This window comes from Sphaeramia orbicularis, chromosome 1 (assembly GCF_902148855.1).
Source record: "Sphaeramia orbicularis chromosome 1, fSphaOr1.1, whole genome shotgun sequence".
Classification (NCBI taxonomy): domain Eukaryota; kingdom Metazoa; phylum Chordata; class Actinopteri; order Kurtiformes; family Apogonidae; genus Sphaeramia; species Sphaeramia orbicularis.
In genome coordinates, this window is record NC_043957.1 from 29,103,066 (window position 1) to 29,124,895 (window position 21,830).

The 21,830-nt window shown below is 37.8% G+C and overlaps 2 protein-coding genes across 5 annotated transcripts in view; both read left to right on the top strand.

The window, feature by feature from the left end:
- Window positions 1-2,032: 2,032 nt before the first annotated feature.
- pld5 (phospholipase D family member 5) lies at window positions 2,033-13,814 on the top strand. The gene is made up of 10 exons (XM_030134503.1): window positions 2,033-2,284; window positions 5,898-6,034; window positions 6,119-6,302; window positions 6,547-6,655; window positions 8,471-8,598; window positions 9,860-10,057; window positions 11,112-11,263; window positions 11,357-11,522; window positions 12,186-12,276; window positions 13,081-13,814. Exons 1-10 carry the CDS (start codon window positions 2,252-2,254, stop codon window positions 13,341-13,343), a joined length of 1,461 nt encoding a protein of 486 aa, XP_029990363.1. The 5' UTR covers window positions 2,033-2,251; the 3' UTR covers window positions 13,344-13,814.
- A 2,970-nt stretch (window positions 13,815-16,784) lies between these two features.
- The window catches only part of ccdc88aa (coiled-coil domain containing 88Aa), a 30,930-nt gene continuing 25,884 nt past the window's right edge, over window positions 16,785-21,830 (top strand). For 2 of the 4 annotated variants that reach the window (XM_030134464.1, XM_030134473.1), the window contains exons 1-2: window positions 16,785-17,335; window positions 17,416-17,507. In XM_030134464.1, coding sequence (XP_029990324.1) covers window positions 17,273-17,335; window positions 17,416-17,507 — 155 coding nt within the window. In that variant the 5' untranslated portion in view covers window positions 16,785-17,272. The remainder of the gene's footprint in view (window positions 17,336-17,415; window positions 17,508-21,830) is intronic. The other 2 variants (XM_030134482.1, XM_030134491.1) reach the window with 1 other exon arrangement.

A 21,830-nucleotide genomic window follows, 5' to 3' on the forward strand; every position in this document is an offset into this window, starting at 1 on the left:
GTTTTATCAAATAACATGAAACTCTGAAAGCCTGTTCCAGTAGAAGCTTCTTATTTGCCGTGAGATTTGATAAACAAAGCAATAATTTAAGCGATTCCAAATCAGATAGATGAACCCTGAATAAGCCCTGGAAAAAAATAATTTAGTATTTTGTGATAGAGGTCCCTTGTAAGTCCATAGGAGCCAGAGCTTTTTGGAGCCACCCTCAGCAGCCTTCAGCTGTATTACAACTGTTGCATTGGCTTCCTTTTGCAGCCCAGGTGGTTGCCCCTTGGCTCAAGTACACACTGAGATGTGATAATTGAAGCACTTAAAGCTCCCAGGGACAGCAATGAGAGGACCCACAGCCAAAATCAGAACAAACATATGGTCCACAGAACTCTATCTCCTGTGTTTCATCTGAATATGCCCAGACAGTTTTTAATTGGGCAATTGTGATGAGGAATGTTGCTGTACACCATCAAACAGATCTCAGAGAGAATCAAGAGGAAATAGGAATGAACTAAAGGTTGCTGTGACCTCTGAATCCTCCTCCTGCAGATAAAGTGCACAGATCGAACACAGCTCCAACATCTGGTCAACAAAAAGGAAAAGGAAATGCACTCTGAGAAATTCCATATATCAGTGTTTGGTTGCATTCACATATTGACATGAGAGTGACTGTGCATTTGTTAAATTGATTACGTAAACAGTTTCTTGGCATGACCGTCGTTGACCGTCGGCTGGACATATCATAGCATGTACTGCTCAGCAAAAACAACTGTACTGTAGTTCTGTGTCTGTTGAAGCCAGCTGTGATCACAACTGTCAGAAAAAACTATCTGCAAAAATTCAATTGGTTCAGTGTTGCTTTCTGTTTTAAAGTGTGTTCATTGTTTTGGCAGCGTTCACCTCTCCTGGGAAGAGACTCAAATATTTCTGTCCCCTCTGTCTCTCTCTATATCTCTTTTGTTTCTCGGGGTGACGTGTAGAGGTCACACGACCCAGACAGACACAGCAGGTTTCACTGCTGTGACTTTGTTCAACTCAAACCAATTACTCTGTGGCGTCTCATGCAGGTCACAATGTATAATTAAAACTGAACTAATACTTACTGTATAGTGGCTGCAATTCTCCATAGTCCTTAATATAATGTACTGCTGTGTCAAAATAACAGTTCTGTTAGATCAGACTCTTAGTTGAAGTTTTAATACATGGAGGAAGGAACAAAGTCAAAGAGAAAATCTTCCACCCATCCTCTCAGTATACCTCTCTCCCTCTCTTCTATTTTTTTCATATCTCATTAGTTTCTCCCTTTACTCCCTATACAGTGCTGGACTCATAAAACAGAGCACCAGCTTGCCTGCAGTCAGCAGCATATGTTGTTTTCTGCTATTGGGCAATGCTATATTCATTGGTGTAAATGGGGCTAGGGCAAATAAAAGAGTGGATGACAGTGTTATAAATTGTGTATTTCCTCACTAAGGCCCACTTTTGTGCTATAGGAGAAAGAGCTTTAGATGTGAAGCTATATTAAATGAATAAAGTGAATGTATGGCCTAGAATCTGGTCTGTTACTGAAAACCACAAGTGATTTAGACACAAGGGGATTAATACAGACAATACTGCTGACTTACAGCTATGTTACGAGTTGAAGTTGCAAAATTAATTTAATAGTAGGCGCAGAACTGTTTTATGCTTCTTTTCTTCTGTGGGCAGAATTGTGCACATATATATTCAACCTAATAAATTCAGAATTTGGAAATTTTGCAGCTGCACTGTCACACACGATGGATCACCACTCGCATGTTTCAGCAGCGAGCCCTCGAACACCAAACCCAACTGCTTTCTGACGGAGGGATTTGTTCACAAGGCAGATAAAAGAGGAAGATAGGAGAAGATGAGAAAGAGGGGAGGGGTGTGCTTAGGATTGGAGCTCCAGCTCTGTATTGGCCATTTGAACAAGAGGGGTTGGTCTTTCTCCATCTCTCTCACTGCCTCGACAGTGTCAGTACAGAGAGGGAGTGTGAGCAGCACATACACAGTTCATGGCTCTAGGCAGCATGTCAGGACATGGGACGGACCTGGAGACGAGGTGCACACACAAGCCTTTCAGGACAGTGAGCGGCACAGGCTGTAGGCAGTAGAGATGAAGGCAGAGGTAGAGTGGGAGAAGACTGGACTGGGGGACAAGGACAAATACACAGACAAAGAAATGTGACTGAGCTACTGTTTTATACCTGTCACAAAAGTTCGAAGGAGTGCTGCTCTCATGGCTGGACAGACTTCCCAGGAGCCCTTGAAGGTGACGTTTACAGCTCTGAACTGCACTGCATGCTCTTCTATGAGACGTTTTCCTCAGTTTGTCTGCTGAAAGCTTTAAAGAACCTGTCTGACATAATTACTTGTTTGAATAATTCCTTTAACTTAAGCCTTATGTTCCTCAATTATCCTACATACACCACATGTATAATTAACTGAATCCAAGCTGGGTAATGTTTTTGCATGATAACAACTCAACAGCTGGAACTCTGTATCCAGTGTGTGTTTATGTTTGTGTAGTGAGGACAGTTGTGTTTCTTACTGCATCAGCAGCTCATGTACTGTAAGATGACTAGCCTGTCATATGCTTGCCAGTCCTCTTTTAGGCCTTTTTTCCTTGTTGCTGGGTGCAAATTCATCAAAAAGTCTCTGATTAAAGCTTACAGATGCTTTGGCATTAAATGTGTTTGAATAAACCACATTCAATAATATTTTGAAATTCCAAACAAACTCTAAGAGTACATTTATGGCTGCTGTGGCAGCCACTAAAGATAGAACTAACTGAATTTAGTGGCGTGTATGATTATTTCATGAATGCGCAAATATGTTTCCAAACAATGAACTCCACTGGTAACAAAGAGTTCTGTTAGTACATGACCATAAAGAACTTTATGAGCAGCAGAGCAGAGTAGAAGACACTGTTGTTGATAAAAACACACAATGTTTCTAAACAACAACTCACATAAAGGTAAAGTAAAGGTTCTAGTCCCAATGCATTAGAATACACACACACACACACACACACACACACACACACACTCAAAAATAGAGATAAATTTGCTACAGTAGACCAAATTGTAATAACACTGGACAAAAACCTTTTCTTTTGCTACTGTAGAAAAATACATATGATATATATTAAATCAGTCATGCTCATTCCAAATCTGAAATCAGAAATACTCCAGCATGTCAAGAGTTTGGGTTATGTGAGCATGTTAAAGAAACTAGAGTTTCCCAATCTTGTACCAACGCCATCCATTGTGTATTCACAATTTGAAGATAATATGTGATAAATTGGTCAAATTTACTTATAGATATGAATCCAATGAAGAGCAAACCTAAGCAGTCGAGCCATCAGCTTGGCTCAAAATGTTTCAAAAATGTTTCAGACACTTTTTCACCAATGGAAACCAACAGTAAACACCATCACTTTTGGGTTGAAGTGTCTTTGGTATCTAGTTTCCATTTGAGAAATATCTTAATGCATCATGCAAGTGGAGGAATTTTGATTGACATTCTGCAACCAATCTGTTCATATGCTTTGAACATGTCTTTAAGTAGATGATTGTAACTTGAAGCTCTGTGGGTGCCCAGAAAATTCTGCACCACTTGCACAAATGAATCCCAAGCTGTTCATTTCAAAGGGCTGAGAGAGGAATATGGCAAAAAGGAATGAGTTCTCCATTCTGGAATCCAATGCAAATTCCAGCCTTCAGCTCTGCATCACTTTGGACTGCAGCAGTTTTTTTTTTCACTGGTATGATACGCCCTTAGTGGCTATGTATTGACTTCAACCTAATTAAAAATGATGGAATTTCATATTTGGGAACACCTTTACCCAGGGGTGTCCAGTCCTGCTTCTTGAGTGCTGGTATCCTTCATGTTTTACATGTATCCCTCTTCCAACACACCTGATTCTAATGATAAGCCTATCATCAAGCTCTGCAGAAGCCTGATAATGACTGTCAGCTGTGCTGGAAGAGCGAAACATCTAAAACATGCAGGATACCAGCCCCCGAGGACCAAGAGTGGACACCCCTGCCTTAACCAATTTACGTAAAATCAGCTGCAAAATTATTATTGACCACTTTGATTACTAATTTTTCTCTCCTATATAAAATTATAATACTCAAAAAGTAATCAAATACATATTTTAAACACATCTAATCTCTGGTTGCATAAATGTGCACATCCACATGTTAGGTAGAGCTTTTGTCTGTGGTAAATGAGATGTAGAGCTCAGGGGTCTCAGTGGATGACAGAGGGTGTGGGTTACATCTGGTTGGCACCAGCCTGTCAGCCTCACTGACTGACACACAGTGTACAGATGGGGTTAACAAACACACTCCATCCCTTGTCTTTTGTAAAGACAGCACAATTTGGTAATGTTAGATTCATAAAACCCATAGTTCTGTGTAAAACTTCAAACATATCAGCAAGATGCAAATTGTTTGACTGATCGAACACCACCAAAAGAGAATATGTAATGCAATGTTGACAGCTCATGTAACCCACAATGCCAAATTAGGCTGGGAATGAGATGGTGAAAATCTGTACACGTAAGCAAAACAGAAGTGCTAAACTGCACTTTTAAACTGTGAAATCAAGGCTCTTCAGCCTGGATCAGGACAATAAGGCTGCTGCATAAAAGCCACTGACCATAAACAAGCACCCTGCCCTTATTACAACCAGTATGTGACACATACTGTGCAAACATACATGCACATCCATACAGACTTCAGTATTGCCTGTCCTGTATGTCACTTTGGCTCTAACCACCCTGGCACAGAGGTCATAAAATCTTGTTCAAATGGAATTTGCATCACCAACAAAGTAACAGAATATAGCAGGGTATAAACCAAAGGCCTTCCAATATTCCTTATAGTGTTTATCAATTTGCCTTCACTTGGAGAGTGTTCCACTTGACTTACCTTATGCTCACTGCATCAAGTGGGATTTAACAATGTAAGGGATTTTTGCTCCAGACACTTGACTTGCTCAGCAGCCTGGCTGTCAAACCAAAGGTCTCTAATAGTCGAAAGGAGGCAGGTTTATTTGTTGTTGTTCTATTGATCACAGACCTTAACCTCACATCAATAATATTGACTAAGAACCTTAGCATTAAAGACCTGATAATTTTCCTGTTGTACCCCATCTATATGAAGTCTCACATCAGTGTCTGTCCATAGGTTTTCTGTCTCTCCACTTTAAGCTGCAAACCTACTGTGAAGTAGAAAGTATTACAATTACCACTTCTACTAATTACTGTGATTCTTTGTATGTTTCCTGAACTCTAATGCAGAACAAAAGCTCTGACAACAGAAAGTATCTCTAATTGTAGTAGTTGTATGCCGTTTGAGACTGGAATAAGTAGTACTTAGAAATGAAAAAGCAATATTTAATGAATAAAATAAGGTAAATGCTCTTTTACAAATGAAAAGAAATTTTGTAAAAACGTCATTCCAATAGAAAAATCTGATAAACAATGTCATGGAAAATGAAAAAAAAAGAGAATTTTATTCAGTGAGTCACTCAGTTCAATGATTTTGAATGTGTACTCAATTCAATGATACTTTCTTTGCACTATACTAAAAAGTTGTGTTTTTTATTTTTGGAAAAATAACCTCAGATATGTAAATTTACTTAAGTAATTTGTCCAGATTATTTTGTATAAATAGAGCTATATGGGAATTTGGTCAATCTAAATACACCTGTGTGAAATATTTAGCAATTGTAACATTGTGTAACATGTTTTTTTATTAATACTTTAGAATTAAATGTAAAAAAAAAAATTACTCATATTAGATGTTATTTGTTGCCATAATGTTTTAAGTAACCAGTGATCTTATTTTTTACGGAACGGTTTGATCTTTCAGACACAACAGAAGTGCATTGCCATCTTTGCCCTGGTCTGCTGCTCTGCAGTCCTGCTGGCCCTAATTTTCTCCTCCGTAGACATTTGGGGGGATAGTGAGGATGGAATCACAGAGGAGAACTGCAGCAGAGACTGTCGGTGAGTGTGACGCAACAAGGGGACGAAAAAAATGTTTGCACTGGTGTTGTGTAATATTTAGAAAAGCATATTTATTATTTTTAGCATCGTTCTTGTGGAGAATATTCCAAACAACCTCTTTCTCCCCACGGATGGCAAACCCAACCTGCCCCTCTCCGCTGGCTTTCACACACTGTTGGACCAGGCAAAGCACTCAATTGAGCTGGTGTCACCTGTCTGGGACTTAAACTCCTGGGACGTGGAAACAACACCAGGCATTGCTAAACAGGTACAAAGTCATGGCCGACAGTCTGTGTACATCCCCTTATCCTCCTGCAGAAGCTGAACCAGCTGTGTATCTTATGAGTTTTCTAAGATAGAATGCAATTATATTTCAGTACAGATGTAAAGTACATCATGTTTTAATGAGATTAGTCCTGCAGAGATATAAGAATTGCCCTTTGAAGTGACATCATGGTTGTTCTGTTCATATGCTGGACTCCAGTAATGCAGAACATTACACTCTTCCTCAGGGTCAGCTTTTGTTCCAGAGTCTGCTCAGCCTGAAATCTCGAGGGGTTAAACTGAAGATTGCAAGCAGTCTGATTAACTCTGCTGAACTGAAGACCTTGGCAGCACATGGTGAGTGACTGTCATTTTTATATTTTCTAAAAGCTATTTATGATACTAGTGTTGGATTTAGTACAAAACCAAAAGGAAGATTTATATCACACTGGTCAGTTTTTTCCCTCTTCAAGAAATAAAAGGTCCTTTACCACACCACAACACTACATTGACTGTACCTATTATAGCAGCCAGTGGTGGAATGGAAGAACCATAATTCTTGTACACATCTGAAGTACAAATTTGTACTATAATATATCTGAAATATTTCACTTTTCACGCACATAGAGTCTGTCTACAGCTTTATTTAAACCCTTCTAGTTCAGTCCAAGCTATGCATTTCCAAGGTATGATTTTCTGTGTTGCATGATAAAGTGAAGGGGAAAATGTTTATGTGTTGTCAAAATTCCTAAACTCCCAATAAATTAAAACTCCGTAAGCGACAACACTTATGTTGAGCATATCCTAGAATATGGTACATCTCTGTAGATAAACTTACTCAATGGTGGATTTACTTTTTTTCTGTAACTCATAAGTTAGTTGTGAAGACATCAGAAGGTTTTTTTTTTATTTAAATATGATTTATTTTCTGTCAGAGGTTGAATATGACAGATGTGCTAAAGAACATTATACAGCTGTTTCAGATAAATAAAACAGGTACATATATTTAAAACTAAACTAAAAGTCTGAGCAGCAGGTAAAAGCTTTCAAGTTTTAAAAGAGAACACAAACAAAACAGATCATCTTCACGAAACAATACTGGGGGTATATACATGGGGGTGCGTATTCCTTAACTGCTGTAACTGGCATGAAACCGAAAGGGAAACTTAAGCAAAGGCAAGCATTTGCATTCGTCACATAGGCTACATTGTTTGATACACCACATATTGTACTGACATGGTGACATGTATGACATGGTTCGCACCCTACTTTTCAGTCAGCCCATCCCCTGAGTTCTCGGTCAAATTTTCACTAACCCTTACACCGCCACTGTGTGCGTCAACCTAACTTGACATTGGTTCAGTGCGGCGCTACGTAATCATGATTGGCTGTTCTTATGTCTGTCAAAACATAGACAAAAGAATTGTATCAAAATTGTAAAAGTGGTCCAAAGATGGCCACATTAGTGAAGTTAAATTGTATTAATTTTATTATGATAATAAAAGGTACAGTTTTAAGCTCCGCCCCTGGACCTCAGCATTTTTTCCGGATCCACCACTGCTTAGTTGATAATGAAGTAGTTCAAATGAGCTCAACCTTATTATGTACAGTAATAAAACTCAAAATGGACATCAATGCAGCAGTAAAACACATAAAAAGCAGCATGGCATCATCTTTAACAGTAAAACATTGACTGGACAAATTTTGCTGCACAATGGACATTTCAACTTTTCACACTTAAGAATATTTATTGATTTGTTTAATTGAGTTTTTAATGCCTATCTTCTACTTTCAGTGGAATAATTTCACACAGTATGATTAGTGCTTAAGTAAATGATGTGAATACTTCTTCCACCCCTGGTAGCTGCACTATACTGAACATATTGCAAACACCATGCAAGTATCCATCCAGCAGCTCCACTGCAAGAGTTATACCACCTTCATGTCTGCCAAATTTCACAATCAAGGTCAAAACATCATGAATGTGCAAATGTGTGTATTCACCAGTATCCTGTCAGAGCTTTTCCCTCTCCGGCTGCATGCTTGTTTTCCTACTTGTCCATCTGACAGGCCAAGGCCAACCTGGCAAGTTTCCAGTTCTCTGCCCCTCTCATTCTCTCAGACTTTTCACACTCTGACCAGCCTGTGGCGGTTCTGTCTCTTTCTGTCCAGATGCAGAGGTTCATTTTGTTAATATGACAGTTTTTACCAGAGGAGGACTGCATTCCTCATTTTGGATCGTAGATCGGAAGCACATTTACATTGGGAGCGCTGATATGGACTGGAGGTCACTTGTCAAGGTAACGACAAGCATCAACAATCTTATATCATAAAAGACAAGTGGACTGTGTGTGTGTGTGCGTGTGTGTGTGTGTGTGTGTGTGTGTGTGTGTGTGTGTGTGTGTGTGTGTGAGGGTGTGTGTGTGTGTGTGTGTGTTTCGAGCATCACACAAAATCTGGAAGGAGCTGACAGCTGCAGTTTGGCATTTGGTGGAGGAAGAGACTTGTAAAAACGGCAAGTTGATAGGCCCCATATTTTGGAAGATATTAGTAATTTTGGAATACAATAGCCTTACAATCATGTTGCTAAGCCCAGAATCACATTGCCTACACTTAGAACAATGGGATAACATTACTAGGGTGTCACATGACCTTCTTTGAGTGACATCTTTTTCCAGAAGTCAGCTGTCCCCAGCATATAAACTACCATTTCTACAACCCGCAGTTCCCCACAGGTCAACACACTAGTGTGAACATTAAACATAATATCAGTACAGGAACAATGGGCCTCTGCTCTCAAGAGTCTTTTCTGGGATGAATCATGGCTTTCATCTCAGAAAAAAAAAAGTGTGAATATGACTAAATGTAAGCCTATGCACACCTATAAGAACCCAAAAACAGCACAGAGCCTTGACGTCAGTGTGCTATTATTTCCACTGTACACCTGTACTTATGCAGTCGCACCAGCAACTCCAAATGAGCATCAAGGATGATTTAAGATTGCTGTCTGTGGTTGGGCCCAAAAGACAAGTAGCATTTCACTTTGCATTAAGTATATAATTCACAATTGGGGGGGGTTAGCATACTGTAACTTGAAGTGATTACCTGGCGCTTTTCATGCCTCAGTGCCAGCTGGAGGTAGAGCTACTGTTGAGTGTAATTAACTAAAGAGCCAGAAGGAAGGACTGGACACATAGAAGTGTGTAGTAGTGGCACATGCTTCAAACACATGCAGAGCTCATGACAGACACGCAGGCATGAAAAAAAGAAGGCAAGAGTGGGGAGGGAGGGGATATATTCACTACGCTACATGGTATAACAGTAGATTGTACTTCATTTGGGGTCAAACATAAAAATAGAACAAATGCAAAAAGACATTTCTGCTGTGTAGTTTAGAATGGTGTAATATAAAGGCATTAATCCTTGCTGGGTAGTTACTGTATCTCTGTTTTCTCTTGTTTATCTGCCTGTAAAAACTATTCCACAGGATTGATTCATTTCCTTTTTTATGTTTACCTCATTATATCCTCTCTCAAACGTATTCCTCTGTAACCCCTACAGAGAAAAGAACTGGGGGTGATGGTGTATAACTGCAGTTGCCTAGCGCTGGACCTCCACAGAGTCTTTTCATTTTACTGGCAGCTCCATCAGCGGGACTACATCCCCTCCATCTGGTCAAAGAGAGTTACAGCTCTGTACAGCAGACATGAAGCCCTGGAGCTCCAACTCAACTCTACCCAGGCCTCTGCTTATGTTTCTGTGAGGAGACAGTGCCTTATGCATGTTCACTTTTAAACTGACCACACAGACAATGTCAAAATTGCACTGATTATGTGTCTGTAATCAAGTCTTTCATTGCTTTATATTTTTCTTAACCCTTTGTAGGGCACTCATAGAAATACTCAAAATTTCAAACTTAGTGTGTTATTGAAGGACATATCAAGACTGTATTACTTTTGTGACATGTTTTAATTTTTTTATTGTCATGTAGAAAATCAATAATAATGAAGTTACCATATTTGTAATAATAATAATAATAATAATAATAATAATAATAATAATAATAATAATACAAGAAAAATACATTTAATGTGAAAGGAACATGTATTTTAGACCACATTGGACCTGAGATTGTTGACTCACTGTCCTCACTTTAACTGTTGCTTTTACTGTCCTGTATTGTATGTGGAAATTACCAAAAATAGTCACTTGTTCGATAAAGGATTAAGGAACCAATTGGCTGACTTTGGCTACTATATGTATAAAACTTTCATTACCAGCTAATGGCAAGACACACATAGGGGGTTATTAATCATGTTAGCATCATGCTGAGGAGTATCTTGAGTTTGAATATCTCAGCACCTCAGTGTAATTTGACAGTAATGAATCTTGTTACCCTCTAAGCGACAAGATTTCTACCAGTTACATTTAGAGCATTTATCATCCTGCAGGAACTAATGGAGCCATGCTGTCACAGGCTGGTAACTCCATGCAGCTCCTGTGTGGCACTTTCTCTAAAAATGACACATTGTTGTGGAAATGTGACTTGTTGTTTTTCTGGGCCTTTAAGAAATCGAACGTAGATGCTGCATTCAGTTCTTTTCATATAATTTAACCACAGATTCCTACTATGTTGTTATTACCAGTGTAACCACACTTGTTGTGTGTGGGCGTGCATGCGTGCGTGCGTGCGTATGTGTGTGTGTGTGTGTCTTGCAGAAAACCCTAGCCACATTTGAAAGTTGCTTAGATTTTTGTGTATCTGATTAAATGAACACTGCAAACTTGTCTAAATGATATATCCTTTCTGCAGACCTCTCCCGAACTCTTCTGCCCTAAAGATCGAACCAGAGATATAGACGCCATATATCAAGTCATCCAAAGTGCAAAGACATTTATCTTCATATCTGTGACCGACTACCTCCCTTTGGTGAGCAGGAGATACAGAGGAACCTCAGTCACAAGGTACAGATGCTGACAGAACACCATAGCATGACCAGCCGTGACACCCAAACATGTTTGATATGTTTTGTCTAACAGCACAAGTTCTTTTATTAGGTATTGGTCACCTATTGATGAGGTGATCAGAGAGGCTGTGGTTCTGAGAAGAGTCACAGTTCGGCTGCTCGTAAGCTTCTGGAAGAAGACTCATCCCCTCACCTTTAACTTTGTGACCTCCCTCAAGTCTCTGTGCATTCACCTTCACAACTGTTCACTGGAGGTGGTACGTAAAACACTCAAAACACTCACACACATCAACACTTTATTTACTTCGGCCAAAGGAATGAAATTCTGATTAGTAATGCACTATCAATTATTGTGCAATATAGTTTATTGTATCCAGTCTACAATGTGTCATTGCCAATTGATTTTTCTCATTGTTTATTATTATTATTTACATACTTATGTTACTTATATATCATTGTCATGACTACTAATACCGTTATCGCTTATACACATATTGTGCATATTATAATATTATAACAGAAGATAATAGTTTTTATTATTATTTTTTTTTATCATTGCTACTACTTCATTATCCCTATTTTGTTATTTGTTGTTTTTGCTAGTACTTACCAATGTGCAGCTGCCTGTTTTTTCACAACTATTTTTTTTTTTTATAGCTTTTGCATTACTATTTTCTTATGATATTTCTTACATTGTACATTCAGTGTTGTGCTGCTATTGAATCCTCAATTTCCTGAGGGCTCTGCCCAAAGGATCAGTAAAGTTCTATCTAATCTAATCTAATCTAATCTAATCTAATCTAATCTAATCTAATCTAATCTAATCTAATCTAATCTAATCTAATCTAATCTAATCTAATCTAATCCAATCTACATATTAAACTGAGGATCAGACCAGTGTCTCCATCTATTTTTTGCAGAGGTTTTTTAGTCACAAGGACCAAAAGGATGACATGCAGTATTTTCTCAACCACAACAAGTATGTGGTGACTGACAACGCCTTATACATTGGTAAGACATTCTTTATTTTGTATACTCTGCACGAAGGTTCAGTGTGTAAGATCAGAGATTTACACATCCACTATTTTTTACAAAACAGGGTTAGAGTTAGGGTTAGTCTTAAAATAAACAAGAGTAAGGCCAGTATGTATGTAGTAAAGTTCATTTGAGAAGGAAAATATTGAGGTTTCTGTGTTTAATATGTTGCTGGAACACAATCTAGACCTAGTGATTTTAATTATAGCTGAAATCATCACTAAAATGGGTAGTTGGTGACCTAATGGATGACAATGAGAGAAATGATGAGTTTCAGAGAAAATATAAATCATTGCATTTTCATCATCTCAGAATGGGTCATTTGTATCTCCAGATGATGTGGTTTACCATTCAGAGTCTGTCATGTTTGTGCAGGTGCTGAGAATGCTCTTTTCTTTTATCCATTTTACAACAGGTGGCATCTAGCATTCAGATGCACTGTTGCCACCTAGTATGCTTGAGTGTGAACCACCATTAATAGTCCTTGAATTGAAGGAGTGGAAGTCACTTTTTAAGGTCCTACTCAAGGTGAAGGTCAGAATGAGGGCAGTGTAGTGCAATGTGCAACTTAGCCACTAGATGTCATTGAATTTTACACACTGAACCTTAAGTAGAATGGGTATATCGTGTGTTGTGCTGTAGAATTTACATATTTTCAGTGTGGTCTTTTTTTTTACTGGGGCGATAATTTCCCTCTACATATATGAGCTTTGTGTGTTAAATGCTAACCCACTTCTTAAGAGCTTGAATGTGTCTTACATGGCTTCTGTTTGTCCACAGGCAACCATGACTGGGTGGGCAGTGACTTTGCCATAAACGCTGGAGTTGGACTGGTTATACAGATGAAAAATAGTCTTAAAAACAGTGGTGTGACGATCCTGGAGCAAGTCAAAGCTGCATTTGAAAGAGACTGGAGGTCACGTTATGCAAAGAACCTACAAGGAGGAAAAGATCAGGACGGCAAATACAGACACCTGAGAAAGACAAAAAAAGTAATGGAAACTAAGGAAGAGAATGAGTGGAACTATCCTTTATCTCTTTAAGCACTGAATGTCTTCTTATATCCAACAGAGTCATAACCCTGAAACTTGCACGTGCTTTAAAATGTACACCTACGACAATTAGAAGTAAGGTTGTTTTAAAGACAGTGCTGACATAATATTCTGACCAATACAAATAATATTAATTCTATTGCACTACTTAATAGTTATATGAGCATGTGCTAGAGCATGAATATTGAAAGAAAGAAATATTCATATTCAATTAGAAGAAATGATACAGTATATGATAATATGTGAAATTAATATGCTCTATGTGAAACCTATTTAGATCCATAAATCCACATCAGACTCAACAAAATAAAGCACATTTGATGTATTTAGCCTGCAATTTGAACATATGTTTTAGAACATTCTTAACATATTGGATTTACATAACAAGTCCAGCCTATGTTGCTTACAATTGTACTAAATGCAGTTTTAACGATATCCAGACACAGTCTAATGCAGTAGTTTTACAGATACAACAGCTGTGCAACATCTCATTGTAATTTTTCATGTCTTTATAAAATCTTCCTTTTTTCTTAGGTGTTTTTGTGATTATTTCAGTGTTATGTGTGAAGCATGACGTGGTCGACATTTACACAGAATCCAACTAAAAGGGTCAATCTGGTTTTATAGATAATGAGACCCCAGTGGTTCACACCCACTTGATGAATTTATTTACAGCACCACTAAATGAATGTTCTGCAAAAAAAAAAAGCATGCACCCACAAAGTTTCATTCAACACATGTCAAATGGTTCTTATTGTTTGGGTCACTTTTTTATCACAGGAACAGAGATCACACTAAATGTTGACTTTCTCCTGTTGATACAATTTGTATTTACCCCATCCCTCGAAGGGGAGGCAAGGGATATTGTTTTTGGTTCGTTTTTTTGTTTCTTTGTTTGTTAACACTTTAGCAGCAAAACTATTGGTTCAGTTCATACCAAATTGGGTTTATAGATTGCCAGTGACCCAGAATAGATATCATTGCATTTTGGGAAAGGTAGATCAAAGTTTAAAAAATGTTATGATTTTTTTTTTTTTTTTTAATCTTCCCTTCTACTTAGAATGGGTGAAATACATGCAAGCGGTGGGGTTTGCTGTGCCTGGCAACACTTGTTTTTCCTATTTATTTTACTATTAGCTATTCGTACAATGTCATAATTTTAAAACATCAAACAGAAATATTTAAAGGAACATTGCAGCACTTCAGGGCGTCACGGTGGTGCAGTGGATAGCACTCGTGCCTCACAGTAAGAAGGTCCTGGGTCCAACACCAGTCGACAGGGGGTGGGACCTTTCTGTGTGGAGTTTGCATATTCTCTGGGTTCTCTCCGGGTACTCCAGCTTCCTCCCACAATCCACAAACAAGCACTGTTAGGTTAAATGGTTAATCTAAATTGCCCATAGGTGTGAATGTGAGAGTGATTGTTTGTCTCTATATGTCAGCCCTGCGATGAACTGGCAAAATGTCCAGGGTGTACCCCGCCTTTGCCTGTAAATAGCTGGGATAGGCTCCAAACGACCCCCATGACCCTAGTGAGGATAAAGTGGGTTTAGAGAATGAATGAATGCAGTACTTCATAATTGTGATATCACTATCATATTTTTAAAAACTGCATAATTTGTGGGTTTATGTGTAAATCATAGACACCCCTCTCAGCCTCTGTTTGCTAAAGCGGGTGTGCTTAGTGTTTACCAAGTTAATCATTTCCAAATTAAGCAATTTATTTATGCCTCCATCAAAAAGCTCTTGCCTCAACATTTCAATAATATTTTTTCCTTTAACACTAAAAACCACAAGTATTCAACTTGTAGTAGCAGTCTTATTAGAGCATCCTTTGCTCGTACCAGTCAGACTCAGTTCAGTGTTCTATACAGGAGACCAAAAATATAGAAGAATCTGCCATCTTCCGGAGCTTTTTTAAAAAGCTGTGAAAACTCTGTTCCTGAGTGACTGTAATTTTCCACATGGGATACATTTATAAGCTTGGTATATCGTGGAATTTTATTTGTTGAAAATGCACTTTTGTGCAGCTTGCAAATATTTCTTTTATATTTTTAATTGCAGTTGCAAATAATCTTTGAAAGCTGGAGGTTGCTGCTTGTTAAGCCTCTTGAGGGTTTTTGGTAACCATCCATCACAATTTTTAACCAACATGTATTATATATGTTTTTTTACTATGTGAATATTAAATGAATAAATAGAAAATAAATTAATAAATAAATTCAGAATAGTGATCTTTTCAGCATCACCGATCCGTTCTCTGATTGACAGCAGAAGAACCAGTAAAAAAGAAGATGATGTAGAACACAGGTGTCAAACACGCGGCCTGGGGGTCAAATACGGCCTACCAAAGGGTTTAGTCCGGCCCTCTGGATGAATGTGTGAACAACAAAAATTACACCAAGATATTAACAATCATTTTAGTTCAGTTTCCACATTCAGACCAATGTGATTTAAAGTGGGTCGGATCAGTAAAATACTATGGTAATAACCAATAAATACTCACAACTCCAATTTTTTTCTCTTTGTAAATCTAAACATTTTCATGTATTTACACTAAAAGTATAATTTCACAAAAACTGTGAATAAGCTGAACAAATATGAACCACCTGAAATGTCTTAAGAGAAGTAAGTGCAATTTTAACAATATAATGTCTATAAATGATAAACTGAAGCATAATATAGTTAAAATTGCACTTATCTATTCAGTTTGTTCATGTTATTCACATGGTTTTGAAGGATAGCTTGTAGATGTAAAAATTTTCATATGTAATCTTACGTTTTTCACACTAAAGCACAGAGGAAAGTTTGGAGTTGACATTATTTGTATATTAATATGTTGTTATTTTACTGGTCCGGCCCACTTCAGATCAAATTTAGCTAAATGTGGCCCCTGAATTATAATGAGTTTGACACCACTGATGTAGAATTTCTCTTGGGTTCCTGGGCTGTAAAAGTTTGTGAACCTCTACACTGAGGTATTTAATTTAGATTATTATACATTCATGTCAGAGCCGTCTGAAACACAGGGTGGCGCTGTTGCACTATTACAGATGAATGGCAGCCAGAGTAGGAGCTGGGATGGTTTGTATTCATACAACAGATCCTCATCAGCTGTGTAATGTTTATAAATGTGTTCCTGTGGTGAACTGTGGTTTATTAGGAACAGCATAAAGTCTGACACATTCAACAGGCTTTATTTCATTAGTTTTCCAAAAGTTGACTTGATACAAGGTCCTGGAGGTTTTATTTCTGTTGTCATCCTTCTAAGTTTCTAGGACAAAGTTTGCTCTGTAGCTGAAGGTGAAGTGGATGTGTATATGTAACAAGCGACGTCCCTTTTGTCGTGGCGTGAAAAGAGGCTGCTGCGGACGGGGAGGGGAGGGGAAGGGAGGGGTGGGGGCGCCGTTGTCATGGTGACAGATTAAAAGAGAAGATATTTCAGATCGGTCTGTTGGCTTTGGAGAGGAGACATCTCACTTTATATGTGTTAATAACGGGTATATTGGGAGAAATTATTACTTTTAGTTGGAATATCAGTGATTACTGCCAACTCTGTCTGTGTGAGTCTGACGGGTATCTGAGGAAGAGGAGGAGGAGGAGGAGGGTTTGGGGAGAGGGGGTCTGACGGCGGATGCCTTTGCAGCGGAGGACCAAGGAGGATGTTATGTTGCGGGACGAAAAAATGCGGACAAAAACTGCCTTATCGACGCTGAAACTGCCAGATTTGATGGATCTCAAAGGAGAAAGGAGTGAAAACCTTCTACCATCCGATATGCAAGCAGCCAAATAGCTTCTTCAGATAGTGTAAATGAGATGGATGGGTCACTTATGAAGACTGAAGAGCATGTAGTCATAATGTGGCTCTGAAAACACCCTGGATATTCTGTTGAGATTCATCACTGCAAACCGTGCTAAAGATGGAAAGCGGAGTTTTAATGCCTTGTCTGGATCAGTTCATGCTGAGTCCACTTGTCACTTGGGTAGGTGATGCAGACTACATCTTTTTTTCCCACTGAATGCACAATGATAACCTCAATAACACCTTTTTTTGGTATTTTAGTTGAAGACATTTGTGCCAAATGATGGAGGCATGCACCTGGACTTCTCTGAGCTGTTGGATGGAGTATTTCTGAATGACATCATGATCCAAATGTAAGTTGTGCTTTTGGTTTTAATGTGTCACTTCCCATCAACTATCCTTCCACTGTCTGTGTTTCTGCCATCCCATTTAGAATCTAGGTTATGAGCTGTGTCCTGATGGGTGTTCAGATGAGCAGCCATGGACCTTGATTATATCTTTCGTTATTACTTGTTTTACTGCAAAGTAGGGATTTTACAGAAATATAAGAAATATGTGAGAAAACTTCATCCAGAATGGAATACATCTCTTCCCTCATACCATCTGAAACATTTGACATACTTATCCCTGGCACCAGCAACAGTACTAGCTTTGTCACTCTACAGTAATAAAGGGGATCTTTGTGGTCTGCAGCAGTTTTTTTAATGTGACTTCCTCATGATTTACAGGTTAAGGCTGATTTAAAAAAAAAAAAAAAAAGAAAGAAAACAAAATAGAATTAGCATGAAAATTATAGACATGCACCGTTTGTGTCAGAGGGATGTCAGTTTGAAGAACAAATCTGCCAAGCCAAGAGGGACATCATACACACTGTCAAGATGCTACTTAAGGGCTTATGATTTGGGTCCCTTATGGTCTCAAGGAATTACCCTCATCCACAACAAACATTAACTAAGTTAAGTGGTCCTGTGACAGTTGAATTGTGATAAAGGGTGCTTTCACACCTGTCTCATTTGGGTTCAGACTATTGGATATTTCAATACATAACTGCGATCTGAAATCAAAATTAAATGGATCATGCATTATCGCTAAAATATTAACCTTGGTTTGTACTAGAAATGGACATTAATCAGTTCTGGTGACGAAAGACCACCAATAAGATACAAACTATTGGGACTGGAATTAGAGAAATTTAAAAGAAGATTATGGCTGCAAAAAAAAAAAAAAAAAGGTTCAATCAAGAGTTTTACACATATTTTAATATTCATTTCCAGGTTGATTATTATGAAGGTGTTCACTTAAATAGTTACACATGTTCCGTTGAGGTCAGAGACAAAAATTTTAGATGGATTAATCAGCCAATTAATCTGTTATCGGCTTTGTCCTGCTCAAACCAATTGTTATTATACAGGGGTTGGACAAAATAATGGAAACACCTTAAAACATCAACAAAATATAATTTAATATGGTGTAGGTCCGCCTTTTGCGGCAATTACAGCCTCAATTCTCCAAGGTATTGATTCATACAACTTGTGAATTGTTTCCAAAGGAATTTTAAGCCATTCTTCAGTTAGAATACCCTCCAACTCTTTTAGAGACGATGGCGGTGGAAATCGACGTCTTACTTGAATCTCTAAAACTGACCATAAATGCTCAATAATGTTGAGGTCTGGGGACTGTGCCGGCCATACGAGATGCTCAACTTCATTAAAATGTTCCTCATGCCATTCTTTAATAATTCTAGCTGAATGGATTGGGGCATTATCATCTTGAGGTGAAGGTGTTTCCATTATTTTGTCCAACCCCTATATCAGTCTTTTAAAATCTACCATCTCAAAGCTTGTAGTGGGACGATAGAGTAGGTAATTAAAAATGTCTTGAACCTCCCTGGTAAGATAAATGCACTGACCCAGATGAACACAGCGATTAAATTCTTCAAATTCTCCAAATACTTATGGCCAAATGCTGACTGGAAGTATATATCCTTAAAAAAGGAATAGAAAGACCAAAACTGATGACCCAGTGGACTTGTGGATAATGCTGTCTAGTCTAGCCAAACCAAGTCGACAATAGCCATTCATCCTGCTTATCTCCAATGGTCACAATAACCTGCTCTAATTGCAAAACAACGTTGTGCTGAGAGGAGGGGAAGAGGCGGGATAATCTCCTGGATTGGGAGACCCTCTGGGATTAGGGCCTGGTTGCTGCTGTTTAGTGGTGCAGATGGGAGGGAGAGGGGGAGGCAGAAGCAGGACAAACTGCACAGACACTCAACCAGACAGACTGTTGGATGCACCAGCATGTTTTTCATCTCTGTCTGTCTCCCTCTGCTTGTTGTAAAATTAGTGTTTGTCATCAGCATATGTTTGTAGTTCATAATTCTTTTTTTTATGGTAGTCCATCTCAGATAAAACTATCAGCTGCCACTATCCAGTCTTTTATTTCATAAATAGTAGGTCTTCTTCTTCTCTGAGCAACAAGGTGAACCCTCAAAGATCTGAACATCCACTTGTGACCAGAAGCATCTAAAATGTATAACTGTTGAGAGACTAATCCTACCAATGCATGTAAATAACATGCAAAATACAGTTTCTCAGCTTTTCATGATCATCAGTTATGACCCATTTGGACATTCAGAGGCTCCGCAGTTAACATGAAAACACCACCATCTTCTGTAACATTGATTCACCACTAAAACCCATGGGGTTTGACAAATCACCGTGGATGGAGACACTTGTTTTTATGTTCAGTTAATGATCTATTTTGTTGAAAAAGTCACCTCTTTCTTTTCTTCAGTTTTCTCTGCTCCAGTATAATAATCTTTGAATTTACCTTGAGCTTTTTTGAACATCTACACAATCAGTGAATAAAATATAGGAAAATACATGATTTTCACTGTGAGGATAATATTATAATACATAGGAGTAAATCACATAGGAATGGTTACACATGTGGAGAAAATCCAATTGGAAGCTTCTACAAAAATAGTTCCAGATCTGTAAGGGTTAAATCTCACTGAGCACCATAAGTAATACAACTTCAGCCAAAGTCTGTGACATTTAAGCCCCTCTCTACAGTAGACCCTCACTACTAGCCTAGGAATCTAGCTAAAGGATTTCTTTGGGATAAAAAGTCGAATGCCACTCAATTTGGCTCCAAACCAGTCTTGTTTGCTGGCTGAAAGGAGTGAAGTCATACAGGCTAAAGTTAGGACTGAATAGATTTCGCATCCATGTTTTCATGGTGATCCTTGTGCCAAGTCTTTAACCAGGCTGCAGCTTCCTCTCATCCCCTTTCCACTGACAAGCATTTGTTTGTTGGTGAATGAGTGGCATGTCTAGAAAAAAATGTTGTAGTGTAGGTTTGTCTTAGTCTGGTGTTAGTCTGGCATTTTTATTATTATTATTATTATTATTATTATTATTATTATTATTATTATTATTAATAATAATAATAATAATAATAATAATAATAATAATAATAGTAATAATAATAATAAAATGCATTTATAAAGCAATTTTCATTCAGCAAAATCTCAAAGTGCCACAGAGAGAAGACAGTCCAGTAGAAAATAGAATAGAGTGATTTATCTTCTCTCACCGGGTGGTCTCGGTAGTTAAAAAGTTAAAAAATTAAAAAGTTTTTGCTTTGGTTAGGAGAAGCAGTGAACAGACAATGCCAGCGTCCTCTTCCACCATTGTCACGACATCAGCCTGTTGTTTAGCGCCATCTACAGTCCCTAGCATTTTTTACTTGGTTTGTTTGGTTTTTGGACAAAGACGATATAGGGTTTCATTTCAAGATCGGTCATGCAGGGATATCACTGCATTCCCAGTGCATTTATTGACTTATTACCAGCCCCTGAAGAGGAGGCAAGGGGTATTGTTTTTGGTTTGTTTGTTTGTTTGTTTGCTTGCTTGCTTGCTGGCTTGTTAACACTTTAGCAGCAAAACTATCAGTTGAATTCATACCAAATTGGGTTTATAGATTGCCAGTGACCCAGAATAGATGTCATTACATTTTGGGAAAAATTGGTCAAAGTTCAAATTTTTCATGAATTTTTAAAATCTTTCTTTATCCCATTTACTTGTAATGGGCAAAATTTCAAATGTCTATCAAAACATCAATTTTGTTTCCATTTACTTCAAACTTGGCACACATAGAAGCAATTGTTATACATCAATCTGAGATAAAGCTAAGTCATATGTATTTTTTCACATTCTGGGGACATTTTTTTCAATGTTTTTTTCCACCATTTATCTAATATTGTGGTACTCCACCATTATAAAGGAGAGGGAAATCAATCCAATCCAGTCCAAATTTATTTGTGAAGCACTTTAAAACAACCACAGTGGACCAAAGTGCTGTAGAGAAAAATAATTAAAAAACAAAATAACAGAGTAAGACACAAGAATAGATGAAAAGACATAGAACAACTGTAAAAAATAAAAAATATAAATAAATAAAAATACAGAAGAATAGATAAAACCTAAATAAAAGAATAAAATACAATACAAAATTAGTAAAAAAATAAATAAATAAATAAAAAATTTGTCATTTCTAATTAACTCATTCTGAAAAAAAAAAAAAAAAACTTGTTTTAATAAAAGAATGCCATTGATTAACTGATTAAACTTGCTGTGGGTTAACTCGTTGTGACCTTGAAATAATATCAA

What these genes read in the sequence shown, in the direction of transcription:
- pld5 (XM_030134503.1), top strand. Translation starts at nt 2,252, where the DNA reads ATGGCTGGACAGACTTCCCAGGAGCCCTTGAAG. An exon ending in AGAGGAACCTCAGTCACAAG is followed by an intron (nt 11,264 to 11,356) that starts GTACAGATGCTG and finishes TTCTTTTATTAG; the next exon opens with GTATTGGTCACCTATTGATG. An exon ending in TGACAACGCCTTATACATTG is followed by an intron (nt 12,277 to 13,080) that starts GTAAGACATTCT and finishes GTTTGTCCACAG; the next exon opens with GCAACCATGACTGGGTGGGC.